The sequence below is a fragment of the Aspergillus ambiguus genome (genome assembly GCF_047715705.1).
Source record: "Aspergillus ambiguus strain CBS 117.58 unplaced genomic scaffold BDV59scaffold_10, whole genome shotgun sequence".
NCBI lineage: Eukaryota > Fungi > Ascomycota > Eurotiomycetes > Eurotiales > Aspergillaceae > Aspergillus > Aspergillus ambiguus.
The window spans coordinates 394088-406747 of record NW_027395523.1 but is presented as its reverse complement, the minus strand read 5'-3'; the positions used below and the strand labels follow the sequence as shown (position 1 = coordinate 406747).

Below are 12660 nucleotides of genomic sequence, written 5' to 3'. Positions count from 1 at the left end.
GAGCACTTGCGGCGAGTTCATCTGCGGAATTGAGAGTTTATATATCCTCCGCTTCAAATCCCCAGTCTGCCTTGGACAGCCCTTGTCCTTCGCACGTCCTCAGCCATTTAGAAACAAAGAACGCTTCCTCGCCCCCAGCGTCAGTCTCTTCATGAGGAATATCTCTTACATGCATGTAAATACTGCTCCATTTTCCTTTGCGGTAACTCGTGTCAGTCGTGTGTTCTGCTGCAAACAACGGCTTGGCCAGTTTTGCCCAATCGCAGTTTACCCCAACCGGCGTCGCACAGATCCACATTGGAGCAATACTTGCACGCCTGCAGACCATAGTCATTATCCAAGGGTTGATCGCAGTTGGTACAGCAAAATTCCCACCCTTATTTTTTGCAAATATTTGTTCGCTTTTGTAGTACCTGGTGGCCCGCTGGCTATCATCAACTCCTTCCGCTTCAGTTACTAGTCTGCTCGTCTCGCCCCAGACATACTGGAGATCGTACCAGGGCCGATCCCGTGGACGCGCCCTTAAATTCGTTTGGCAATTTTCGTACTTCGCGAGGAGGTCTGCGGTGATTAACTGTTCCTCTTCGGCTAGAAGCTCTTTAAGTATTACGTTATCGAACGGTATTTTGCGATAAAGCAATGCAGCTCTCTGTCTGCAAGCCGTGAGGAGCGTGTCCAGAGCGCTGATGATGCCGTCAAGGCTATGTGGCGTGCAGAAAGAATTCGGAGTCTATTCGCAGGGATGCTGTTCGGCCCCGAACAGCCCTAGTTGAAGACGTCGGGAGTACTAATCGTGGTAAATCCGTCTTCATGGTTGTAAACGTCATTATCAGTCAGAATGTTGAATGCTTCTACTATGCCGGCACGAAAGAGGCCGCGAGCTTTATCCCTCTGCGTGTACAGTGATGCAAGCGCCAGCTTAGCCTCCTTTGCGGCGGAGTCATCCTCGTGGATCTGCCGCAGTCTCTCGGCGGCTGCCTCTGACTCTTCCCCATCCGATTGCATGACCGTCTCCAGCTTGACCATGCTGAGATAGACAACGGCACCTTTTTTGATGAAAGCCAGCCGATATTGGCCTTTCGAAGCAACTTTGTCCCATTCTCGAATTGAGCCAAAGTACTCACGCAAACGACCTGCGGCACGGGCCGATATCTCGGGAGAGTCTCTGCAGAGTTAATACTCAGCACTGCCCTGCTGCAGTAGCAGAACTACAAGCTCATTGCTCTTGCCTCTATTCCTCGCAGTATCAATCGCCACCTCCATCTCATCTTGGTCTTAGCCTGTTCCAGGCGCTCCAGCAATCTTGCCGTACCAGTTCGTATATCTTATAGTTATTTGTGAATTTTGGGGTTCCATACTCTGGTTCTGGGGCCGTTATCCTTGATATGAGAAAAAATGTGTCCAGGTAAGTATGAGAATCAGTTGGGACCTCTGAGCCCTTCTAGTATCACAAGGGTGAACAGCCCAGAAAGAGCCCCTAAAATAAAGCGTGAAGCTCTATATATACACCAACAGAGTCCTTGGTCATTGATTTCTAAATAGCGGTTTGATTTAGCAGTCACTAATATGCCATGTATATGGTATATCTTCTCCGCTCACGAGGCGCACTGCAGAGGAAATGAAATGACTTGAGTTCTAAGTCTCTCCTCTATCTAACAGATCAGCCGTTTTCACAACTTACGAGTTATTGTCATCCTGATATAATTTGATAGGATTTCAGACGATCCAATCTCCATTCCCTGCGTCAGGGAATAATGCTCCGCGGTTGCTTATCCCACCCGCTTCGATAGATAGAGGCTGGCCTACTTATTCTACAGCATACTCTAGTGAGAGTGAGTCTGTGTCGAGCCGGGCACTCCTTTTCATTCGAAACTTTGAAATCCAACTCTTGGTTACCGTAGAAATTCGTCACACTCTGAAAACTCTGATCAAAGTCCGTAGCACTGCAATCCGTAGTATCTAGGAATGATGCAATTCTCATCATCCAAGTTCCCGTATATACAGCTTTGCTGCGTTAAGTTTATCAATTGGAATTTGAATGAAGCTCCTTATAGATTGGAGGTAGTCTATTAATTCTGCTCTCTAAGATCACGTGTGTTTAATAAATAGAGTGCGCCTACGCTAAGCCAGTGGACTCTACGTTATTTTGTTGGCAAATGCAGATAATCCTACCGCTTATATTGAGTATTGACGAAGTGCATACGCCAAGATACCCGATTGTTTTATAAGTAGAGGCGTGGGGCTAATCGAGATGAACGATCCCTTCGCTCTATAAGTCTCTTAACACCACGGAAGTGATATTGCATCAGGGGTGTAAGTGTCCATATAATGTCACACCACTCTATAATGCATCTACGCTAGTCGTGCGAGGGCTAAGAGAGCTCACACCAGCTCACAACCTTTAGAGGCACCCACCCGACTACTGACCGCACGTAAGCCACACGGCGGCCGGTTGATAGTTGGGTGGGTGACCACCAGCGAAATCCCGGCTGTCGTATGTTTTGGTTTTTTTCTTTTTGGGGGGGGGGGGGTTACTCTTTCTTATACAATAGTAAGAAGGCTCATATAGGTATTCAGCAAGACGGCATATTGGGCAATTGCGTCAAAGCTATCTTCTATATATCTTTGTTTCGGGCATTACAGTGGATGAAATTCGGCAGCAGGTGATAATCGTGAAGATAGATACAACCCATATCTGGTCATACCCTAAAGTAACGCCTGTAGTTTTGCTGTTCACTGGGTGTCTAGCAGCAGCCAAGAATATCGTAAGGTTCCAATACACCAGTATCAACATGGATGGTATCAACATCCGGCTCCCCCAACCCCAAGCCCTACGGATACTCCAAGTACATGAACCCTGCCAGCAGACCGGAGGATTTTTCTCTCCTGGGAATTCTCCCACCATGGTTTATTCGCGATATATTTATCGAAGGCCGCCTGACGGCAGGCCTCACGTTCGGGGTCTAGTTGGTGCGACGGAGGAAGTTTGTTCTTCTTGGACAATAGATCGAGCCACGACATATTGTTTTGTGCTAGGAAGGAGAGATTGTTTCGATGGAAGCTAGGTTTGTCAAGTTCCTTTGGTTTGAGGAAATGAATGTTGACTGGATAACCGAATACACTGACGGTGTAACTCACGCTATTTATCTTCTGATTTATCTGCTGCCCAGAGTGGCAGTGCACGTGTTATACACTATCTTTGCCCGACTCCATTATGTATCGAAGGCCAAGCCTTGGCAAATGTTTCCAAGTGATTCAGCGTATGTTGTAGCCTTATGGGTCGACTGCATCCTGGGAATACGGGTAATCGGCTTGGAAGCCAATCACTACGCTGTACGGCGGTCAACCCAACTTAGCGCTTCAGGCTCCCAGAAAGACCTCTGAAGTTCACGCTGGCTGGTGGTTCAGGTCTGCGGGTTCGGTGCTAATGTGGTCTATTCAGGCCGGGACAAGTTTACTCGGGCTGATGGAAGGAGTCGTCTGCAACATTGGTAATACTGTTGGTGTCTTTCCCCGGTCAATAGGCACATCTGGTCGGCCGGAATATATGTATATTGAAGTGATGTCATAGATCGAACTGGCAACGATGTACTACGTACATGGTATGTCCATCATTTGGTCTTTCTTGGGAAATGTGGTGAGGAGTAGCTAAGGGCTGGGCATAGGGCAGTGCATATCCAGCACATCCAATCACAGCGCTTCATAATTCTCCAACTTCCATTAAGTGACAATCAACAGTGCCTTGTGTTGGATATTTTACTTTTTGCGAGTCAGGCTACGCCAGATTATTTCCAGATTGGCCAAGAGGTAGTAGGTAGGTAGTCCAGTACGTAGCGTGCCGGTGGGGAGGGCAGACCCTCCTCCAGAGGCCTCCAGTGGGCATAGGTACGTACGTACTAAGCTAGGGCTGTTCACCTGATTCTAAATACATGAGATTCCAGAATGGCCAGTTGCCTAGAGAGCTCCTGCATAAGGCTGAGTCCTGTAGGCCAGGGTGAATCACGGCGCTAGCCCGACCTGTAGTGCGCGATGTCCTCCGAGTAGCTGTCAGTAGCGTCTGGCCGTAGTCGTAGCTTGAAGTATCCTGCCTTGGGTCAGCGAGAGAAGCCCCGCTGGGCTTGGCGGCAGAGACTGATATTCTTCGGAGTCTTGTATCACCACAGCCGCACGTAATGTTGGCGTCCCTATGCTGGAACTTCTAGTGATACCATCAAAGTCCCCGTGCGGAGCGAAGGGCGAACCAACAGTGCAACACCGACCGTAAACAAAAAAGAGAAAAAAGAAAAAAAGTACGCCGAACCGGGGACCTCGTGCAGTCATGCTTGAGTGGACCCTGAGCGCGAATCATACCACCAACCGGTCCTTGGGGCGCAAATGACATGGTCTATCTCCTCGAAAATATGGCCATCGCGAGCTCTTTCATACTAGTCGCACATATACTCTTACGTGTAGAAAGTAATTTCACAGTTGCATAGAGTCAGAATCATTCAGATACAAAACAGGGCTTACAAAATGCCTTCATATTAGACCCCCCCCCCCCCCCCCCCCCCCCCCCCCCCCCCCCCCCCCCCCCCCCCCCCCCCCCCCCCCCCCCCCCCCCCCCCCCCCCCCCCCCCCCCCCCCACCAAAAAAAAAGCACCATCGAACAGCCAAATCAAGACTCGTACAACCTCAAAGCTTAGACGCATTTTCGACACCAGCCCACGCCTCTTCAAAGCCCGCACCTCGAATCCACGTGACCGGCGTCGTATACGCAGTGGAATCATATACTATGCGAATTAGAATGAGAACATCCAGCCCTATACTCGACATCAAATCAACTCACCCATATTAACAATCTTCCTCCAATCCTCATCCTTCACAGGAAGGTCCATATTCCTGGCAAAAGGCGCACAAACACGCTCACCATACGCGATTGCCCGCACCAGCTTCGGCAGATGTCCATCGTCGTCCGGATGGGCGACACTATGCGCAAAAGCTGTCTCCCAGTCTGTCGACGCCCTATATCGCGGCCTCTTCGGGCCATCAGCATCGTACACGCTAGGCGCGCCATAAGCGACATATATCAGAAGATCCATGCGGCCTTTACACTCGAGAAGTCGCTGTCTGGCGCGCACATCCACAAATGAAAGTGACATGAGCTTCGGGAAGAAGATCGAGCAGTTCACGCCGTGGATGTAGAAGAAGTCGAATTTCACCTGCTTTCCCGGTTGTTGCGCTGCGGCCGCGTAATGGACTGCACGGTGCAATTAGCCACTTTATTTCACTGACGCGTGGTCCCATTAGACATTGGAGTACTACATACCCACGTTGCTGATCATCTCGGCCGCTTTCATCTGCAAGGAATCCGCCGGGACACGATACTTAGCAGCGGCGTCAACCATCTCATCAAAGGCCCGTGCAAGAACCCCATCGTGGATCCGGCTGTTATCGTCGCTGTGTGCCGAACGAGTGAGTTTCTGGGAGGACTGGATCTGCTTCATGATTTCCACCAGCGGCAGTCCTCCTGGCTGCCCGACTCCGCCGGCCAACGCCTCGGTGTGTTGGAAGAACCGATGCAGCGTGTTTCTGTGGACGGCCGTCTGGGCGAGAGCTTCCGCGATGATCGCGGGCTGGTTGAATTCGATCCCGAAGCCGAGGTGGATCAGAGGGTGGAGGAGTCCTGTAAGCAGGTGAGAATATGTTGCAGGAGAGCCAGTTGCTGGAATAGAGATGCACCTTCAAAGAGCCGAATGAACATTTGCTCTGCGATCGTTGTCCCAGAGAACAAATACTGGTTGAGCACGTCTTCCACACCCCGTTTATCGATCTGCCGCTGGAAGAAGGCCAAGAAGTTAGGGTAGTTTTCTTCCTTCTCCAGACACTTCTCGAAGGCAGCCTCTTTGTGAAGCGATTCGATCACTGTCTCGTTCGCAGGAAACGCAGGTCTCTGATATTTCTTTTCCCTGTCATACGCAACTTGGATTTGTTCCGGAGTCCCTCCCAAGGCATATATACTAAGGACTTGGTGGACGATATGGTCTGCAATATACAATCAGCTATATGTGCCCTACAATGGTGGCGCCCAACGTACTATGGAATCCCTTGTCATTGAAGTAGATATGGTGTCTCTCTATGTTCTCCTGCAGGATGTCGCTCGCAACCCGAGCAGAGTCCTCTCTCACGTTAGAGGAGTAAACGCCCGTGTCAGAGGGGGACAGTTGGATTCTCGTCGCGGTTGCCATTGTCGATAGTAGACTGTGGGCATTTAGCTGGTTCGAAGGAAGGCTTCAGTTCTTGTCCAGCCCACAAACTCTTATACATCCATATATGTCGGTCAGAGCGCGGCCAGATGCGTCTATACCCGCTTCATTTGTAATACGAGCTCCAGAATCCGGGGTAGTTAAATATAGCCGGTCTTCGGTGCTTTGCAGAGTCCGTGGACCGAAGTGCTCTGCAGATCGGATGACGGTCCACCCAATCGCCAGCGGGACATTACAGCTTCATATGTCATTCTCAAGTAAGCCACCGGACTAGAATCGCAACCAAAGTTTGGAATTAGTAAGAAGAGTATCTTCCAAATGATCTTCCCTATATATCATGCTGTAGATGCAATTTATGTTCCTAGAATACACTTATAAGTCCAAGCATCGCAGTAGTGTAAATGTTGAGCTCAGCGCCTAAAATCCCCACTCTGTCGCATTTCCTCCATTTGATTCCGCCTTTTCTGGCGGTCGCGCTCGATCTTCCTAAACAGTGGGTGATGGCCGGCCTTGTCTTTCAGCTGCTTATTCCTGCTCTTATTGTACTCAATGTAGGCCATGTCCTCGCCACCGGCCAGGCCGCTCAGCGTAGCAGCACTACGTCTCACGGCACCCTTCTTGCCCTTGGCGCCTCCAGACCGCTCAGAGAACAGATCGTCGGTGACATGTTCCACCTCTGCGGATGTTTCGTTCTGTAGCATGACCTCCTGGAGGAGCTCGCGGCGTTCTCCGGGAGTGGCATATGCAAGACCATCCAAGTTCTCGATGCCCTGGAGGTGAGTAATCACCTTAAAGGCATACCCTTGATCGACGAGGAATGCCTGGCGCTTCGAGGAATAAAACATTTCGTCCGTGTCCTTCGACACGAGGGAGTAAAAGAAGGCATTGAATCCTTCATCATTTCGACGCTTCGCCCGCAGAATGCGGCCCAGTCGCTGAGCTTCCTGACGACGCGAACCGTAATGGGAGGAGATTTGTATGAGGCAGGTGGCTTCGGGAAGGTCCAGCGATGTGTCTCCGATCTTGGACAGGAAGATAGTGTTGACCTGTTCATTGTGCTGGAAGTTCTCAAGAATCCGCATGCGCTCGTTCTGCGGGGTGCCACCGTAGATATAAGCCTTGTTCAGTTTCAGTGCGTACCGTTCAAGAGCATACACATTGTCTGAAAAGACAATGACTTTATCGCCCCGCTTTTCGTGGTAGTCGATAAGAAATTGGCAAGCCTGGAACTTGCGAGGGTTCATAATATAGAGAAGAGCCGCCTTTCGAGACTTCTCCCGCATATACTCGGAATAAAATTCCGTCGTCATTGGACACCAGACCTCGGCGCATTGGACCTTAGCGATATGACCTTGCTCTGCGAGCTCCATCCAGTTGGCTTCGTACAGCTTCGGCCCGATCAGGAAGTTCAAGTCTTTGATCTTGTCGTCTTCACGCAGCAACGTCGCAGTCAAACCAAGCTTGCTCTGCGTTGCGATGGCAGAGGTGACTTTACGGAACATCGAAGCAGGCACGACGTGCACTTCGTCGAGAATCATGAGACCCCACTCCCGTGATTGAATCCAGTCCATCATCTTTTGTGCGTCGTGGGAACGAGCTCTCGTTTGCGAAACCATCGAGTAGGTGGAAACAATAATACCGGTTGATCGGCGGAACTTCTCTTTGTTGTCGGATGTGAAGATGGCAATATCACCAGGGTCGATGTTGGACCACCGCAGGAACTCATTCCGCCACTGGACCACAGACATGGAGCTGGTGCACAGGATGATGGTTCCCTTCTTGATAGTGCAAGCAGCAGTTATCCCAACGAGGGTCTTTCCCGCACCGCAAGGCAAGACGATGATGCCGCTTTTCGCACGACCGTTACCAAACATTTTACTCAGGCTCTTCTCTTGGTAGCTTCGAATGCGGGCGTTCGGCTTCAGATCGATATCCAGAGTCGGGTTGATCTCGTCGTTGCGGAAGTCATATTCCTCCAGTGCGGGGCAGCCCATCGCCTGACAGCGCGCCTTCACGGGTTCCACGGCCTCGTTAGGGATTTCAAAGCTGTGTACCTGCGCCTGGTCATCGTCGTCATCATCATCGTCGCGGATGGCCATGAGTAAGGCGTCGTCTTGACGGCCGTCTCCGTTCTCCTCTGCCGGTTTCTGTTCCGAGGCCTGTTTGATGCCGGCGGCATCCTTCGTACCCGGGATGACAAGGCCGCCCATCTTGGGAGCCGCTTGCTGGATGATACCTTCCGACCCTTGGACCCTCTGAGGCCCGATGACTTCGTCCTGGAGAAGCATCTGAAGCATGGCCGGATCCGTGCTTTCGACAAAAAACCGGTTATGTTTCAACACCACCTTGATCTTTCCGTATGACTTCGTGAAGTCGATGATGAAAGACTTGATCGTATCGGGGAGCGGTGTCTTGGACAGCCGGTCGAGGAAGTTGATGATATCCTGCGGCTGCAGACCAACCGAAACCGCGGCGTACAAGCTATTTCCGGTAAGGCGATACTCATGGAGATGGGTCGGGCGCGACAGGGGTTCAGCGATGGTGGTCAGGAAGTCCTGGGCTTGAGGCGCCAGCGGAGAGAAGCTTTCGAGGGTGATGGTGCCCTTGAGGGGGTCGATCCAGAGGGGGCGGTTCGCATGATCGGGTTTCAGATGCAGGGAGGAGAAGTCTTTGTATCCGAAGTTGGGGTCCTGTTTCTGCACAGCACTGTCCTTTTTGTGGCTGAACGTTTCGAGCGAAAACTTGTCGACGACGTCTTCAGCGAACCAGTCAGCAAGCACTCGCGCGAGATTCCCACTACTCGATCTGGCTACCTTTCAGACTGTCATCCTTCGCATCCGGCTCATACTCCGAGTATTCATCGCTACTGTCGATGTCCTGGATGTCAGGAACGGGAGTCGCGCGTTTCGACGCTCTACTGGACCGACCACCTAGCTGGAGGTCAGCCTGAACTACCTTACCGAAACGTGCGAAGCCATACTGTCCGTTGCCTTCCGCTTAGTGGGCATTGTGTGAAGTTGGGATGGATGCTTCTTTTAGGAGAGTAGTCTAGCGTCTAGCGATGCAGGGATCTCGAGGGTCGAGAGGAATGGGGACGCTCGAAGGCTACCAGCGCCTGATAGAGCGTGAAGGATCAGATAGGTACTCGCATGCCAGGGTGACGGGACGTTGATGAGACGGATACGAGAGAAGTATGGGATGTAGTACAGGATAGAGAGAGAGAGAGGGAGAGAGAGAGAGGTGAGATGCGATGAGAGATCGACAAAGAGGGAATGATGTGGTTTCTGGCCTGAGGAATCAACGGGTGGCGGAGACGATCTGATTGGATAATCACCCACATCTTTCCGAACTTGACGTTGACGTAGTTTACTCAACTCAAGTTGCTCTCTTCGATCTTCAGCTATTGCACATCTCTCCAAGAACGCAATCATGAACACGGTACGTTCTTTCCCTTGCCCGTTGCAACTTCCATGCCCTCTATGCTGACCCCTGTCGGATGTCCCCGTCAGATCCGATCAACCTGGTGAGCACGACTGCGAACAATGCCGCGACAACCGGATGGATGACTGACTGACCCGACTCAATTTCCACGAACAGGGTGGGCTGGGGAGCTCTTTGCATCGGTACGCGATCCTGCCCTCCTCCCCGCACTACCGACTAACGATTTCCCCCCGCTAGCTGGTGGCGGAGCCTACTACTTCGCAAAGAAGTCGATCAACGCCGACCGCGCCACCCGATATGAGGCTGAGATGAAGCGCAAGGCTCAGCTCGCCGCAATGGAAGCCGAACACCGTCGCCAGGCTGCCATGAACGAGCCTGTGCCCACGCCAGGCGACAATCCGAGCCTGAAGCGAGCCAACATGGCGCGGTTCCAGAGCGCTGCGGACGACGTAGCGTCCCCCAGCACGGAAGCAAGCCACGACCCTGCGCCGACACGCCACGAACCCGAAACTGAAGCGGACCGGGTGCTGGAGAAGGGGAAGTACGAGGCGGCTCAGCCGTTCCGTCCGCCTCGAGGAAATCGGTTGGGTTGAGACGGGTTTATAGGTCCACGATGGGTGGAGGTGGCGCTCAAAATATCGATGTGGTTCGTCGGAGTGGGATGGACCTTGTACCATATGTTCTAGTGCGGGGATTTTAAGCTTCGTATACATATTATAAATCTGGCATGCACCTTGAGGGAGGTGTCGCTTATCTGCTTATTTTCGACCTGTGGGCGATGCCTGCCTGTAAAGTGATATTGTAATCTGGTATATCATTTATTATGCTTACAAATGGTCTCTTCCAGACCATGAGGAAGTGCCACATATGAGAGCAAATCGGGACAGAAATAAAGGAATGACCAATCCCAAACTCCGAAAATAGATGCCCGTTCCCTTCCCCTGGATCATGATGTGTTTCCTAGTGATTTCTTCCTGTTCCAAACGCCCAAAAGTCAATGACCCAACAGCCACCTGTGCTGTTGGGAATGCCGTAAAATAAATCGTCACATAAATACTAGAAGTGCCGGGAACCCCTCTTCTGGTGGACGGGTCCCGATCCACGTGGGTGTCCACGCCTGGATCTACCGGGCGTGGAAGCACAGTGGGGGATGGGGCCTGCAAAAATAATATGTTAGATGTACTCCATATGGGAACGTTAATGCGGTCGATCACCGCTAATACTAGATGACGACGTACTTGTTGTGGGTTGGATAGCCCTGGTTTTTCTCCCGGGAGCTCTCAAGGGCCGGGGGAATGAATGGCAGCACAACGGCAGAGAAAAGACAAGAGTGGGTGACGAAACGCGAGGTACGCGTGTCTGGCTGAGGACGACGAACGGAGAAGTGACGGATGGTTGGGCGGACCATCTGAAGAGCGGAGGCTGTCATATTGACTAAGGGATAGCCGTGCGGAGTAGTAGTGGCAGAGGTAAAGGATCGAGTCGACTGGGTGATTGCTCCAGATAGTTGGTGTGGGTATGTTGGAAGAAATCAGGGAAAATACAGAAGAAAGACAAACAATCACGGCAAGGAAGTGGGCGAGTATTTATCTACGCCGTAGACTTGTATAGAGTCAGCTCACGGCGGCGAGTGGAGCGAATGACCCGATGGGAGCGCCTTGCGGGGTCGCTTCGGCCCACTATCCGATTCTCCTGAGGGATAAAAGAAAGAGCGCGCGGGAAAATCATTTACAGGCAGGAGGATCATGACGACAAACATTCCGCTCGTCAGAAGTTGATCATCTGAGGCATAAGGCACTCGCTTCCGACGAAGCTGGCATGGATGTACTGGGCTGTACTCCCGTAGACGCAGAAAGCCAGGGCGTAGGCACGTTGCATGTCCCTGCAGTGGCCATTTCATGGATGGGGTCAACCGCCAGGCCCCTCACGCCATCAGGGCTAATGGCCGTGCACTTTCGCGCAATCCGGCCGATACATGCGGGGCCGAAGTCGCCTGGGATGTGCTGAGATTGTACGGTGTACCGCGTACCGCGTACGTCGCCTTTTGGGTGGAAAATTCTTATTCGTCCGAATGTTCGTCCCTGAATGAGTCGAGACCGGGCCGCTGGGCGAAAACATCTGGTCACCGCTGTTCTGATGGCGGGAAAAGAGTATCCGACAAGAGGTCGATACTACTCCAAGTTGAGGCGGATGGTCGATCCGATCATGCCACCCTCCTTGCCGCTTTGGGCAACTCACCTGCCTCAGGCCCTCAGGCTGACTTCCCGGTGATGTCATCCCCTCTCCGACTACTAAGAAAAGCAGGTACGCATAACGCGGATAGATCGGATAAACCCCAGACTCGGGCTTCAGTCCGGCGGAGATGTCATCCCCTTGTACCATGGCCCAATGATATTCAGGGCCCTGATACAAACCATCATACCATAGCTTGTTTAATCAACCAGAGTACCTTGATCATATAAATACCGGGTCGCATCGACAGAGCAACCGTCAAAAGCGCAGTTCTTTACGCACACTTTATCAACGAGAATCGGCCTTGTTCCCTGCAAAGTGACCCAGATACCATTGTCTTCTAATTCGGAGGCAAAATAGAAAAGGTCGCTCTCATGATGTGTCCAATTCACTTCCAACTCTATGATGGAAGTCCCTATACCATCAGCATCAGTATCTCGGAATGCGCTGTCAACCTCTCAACTATCGACCCACGTTGGGACGCCGTTCCAGATTTCTCTGCAAGCAGTCTCACATCACGAGCTCTGTCTTCATAATAAACAGAAAGACAGGTCAACTGAAGATAAGGCAACGGTCATTCTATTTATAATGAGCCATAATATGTCCATAATATGTCCACCATCCTAGAACAGGCCAGATCCTGCGAACGATGCGTTTGGATACGAGACACAAATTGTGATGAACATCGTGAACAGAAGATCTTCGTGCTGAGGGCCATCCCGATGAACGTTATCAAATAAGGAGT

At 51.5% G+C, this 12660-nt stretch overlaps 5 protein-coding genes across 5 annotated transcripts; 1 reads left to right on the top strand and 4 right to left on the bottom strand.

Moving 5' to 3' along the window:
• Positions 1–2558: 2558 nt before the first annotated feature.
• Positions 2559–3103, bottom strand: BDV59DRAFT_175623 (uncharacterized protein). Its single transcript, XM_073689289.1, has one exon. It carries the CDS (start codon positions 2903–2905, stop codon positions 2609–2611), a length of 297 nt encoding a protein of 98 aa, XP_073549275.1. The 5' UTR covers positions 2906–3103; the 3' UTR covers positions 2559–2608.
• Positions 3104–4671: 1568 nt separating this feature from the next.
• BDV59DRAFT_200854 (questin oxidase family protein) lies at positions 4672–6224 on the bottom strand (the record flags this gene model as incomplete). Its single annotated transcript, XM_073693679.1, has 5 exons — positions 4672–4769; positions 4826–5236; positions 5306–5662; positions 5719–6021; positions 6074–6224. 5 exons carry the CDS (start codon positions 6222–6224, stop codon positions 4672–4674), a joined length of 1320 nt encoding a protein of 439 aa, XP_073549274.1.
• A 300-nt stretch (positions 6225–6524) lies between these two features.
• BDV59DRAFT_12175 (TFIIH/NER complex ATPase/helicase subunit SSL2) lies at positions 6525–9620 on the bottom strand. Its single transcript, XM_073686817.1, has 3 exons — positions 9223–9620; positions 9056–9172; positions 6525–8997 (listed from the first exon to the last, which is right to left on the bottom strand). Exons 1-3 carry the CDS (start codon positions 9248–9250, stop codon positions 6653–6655), a joined length of 2490 nt encoding a protein of 829 aa, XP_073549273.1. The 5' UTR covers positions 9251–9620; the 3' UTR covers positions 6525–6652.
• Positions 9621–9671: 51 nt separating this feature from the next.
• BDV59DRAFT_200852 (uncharacterized protein) lies at positions 9672–10276 on the top strand (the record flags this gene model as incomplete). The annotated part of the gene is made up of 4 exons (XM_073693678.1): positions 9672–9680; positions 9752–9765; positions 9840–9865; positions 9921–10276. 4 exons carry the CDS (start codon positions 9672–9674, stop codon positions 10274–10276), a joined length of 405 nt encoding a protein of 134 aa, XP_073549272.1.
• Positions 10277–10393: 117 nt separating this feature from the next.
• Positions 10394–11346, bottom strand: BDV59DRAFT_12195 (uncharacterized protein). The gene is made up of 2 exons (XM_073686825.1): positions 10922–11346; positions 10394–10865 (listed from the first exon to the last, which is right to left on the bottom strand). The coding sequence occupies exons 1-2, from the start codon at positions 11110–11112 to the stop codon at positions 10511–10513; spliced, it is 546 nt and encodes a 181-aa protein (XP_073549271.1). The 5' UTR covers positions 11113–11346; the 3' UTR covers positions 10394–10510.
• Positions 11347–12660: the final 1314 nt, after the last annotated feature.

What these genes read in the sequence shown, in the direction of transcription:
- BDV59DRAFT_175623 (XM_073689289.1), bottom strand. Translation starts at nt 2,905, where the DNA reads ATGGTGGGAGAATTCCCAGGAGAGAAAAATCCTCCGGTCTGCTGGCAG.
- BDV59DRAFT_12175 (XM_073686817.1), bottom strand. Translation starts at nt 9,250, where the DNA reads ATGCCCACTAAGCGGAAGGCAACGGACA. An exon ending in TAAGCGGAAGGCAACGGACA is followed by an intron (nt 9,173 to 9,222) that starts GTATGGCTTCGC and finishes ACCTCCAGCTAG; the next exon opens with GTGGTCGGTCCAGTAGAGCG. An exon ending in GAAGGATGACAGTCTGAAAG is followed by an intron (nt 8,998 to 9,055) that starts GTAGCCAGATCG and finishes GGTTCGCTGAAG; the next exon opens with ACGTCGTCGACAAGTTTTCG.
- BDV59DRAFT_12195 (XM_073686825.1), bottom strand. Translation starts at nt 11,112, where the DNA reads ATGACAGCCTCCGCTCTTCAGATGGTCCGCCCAACCATCCGTCACTTC. An exon ending in GGCTATCCAACCCACAACAA is followed by an intron (nt 10,866 to 10,921) that starts GTACGTCGTCAT and finishes TCCCATATGGAG; the next exon opens with TACATCTAACATATTATTTT.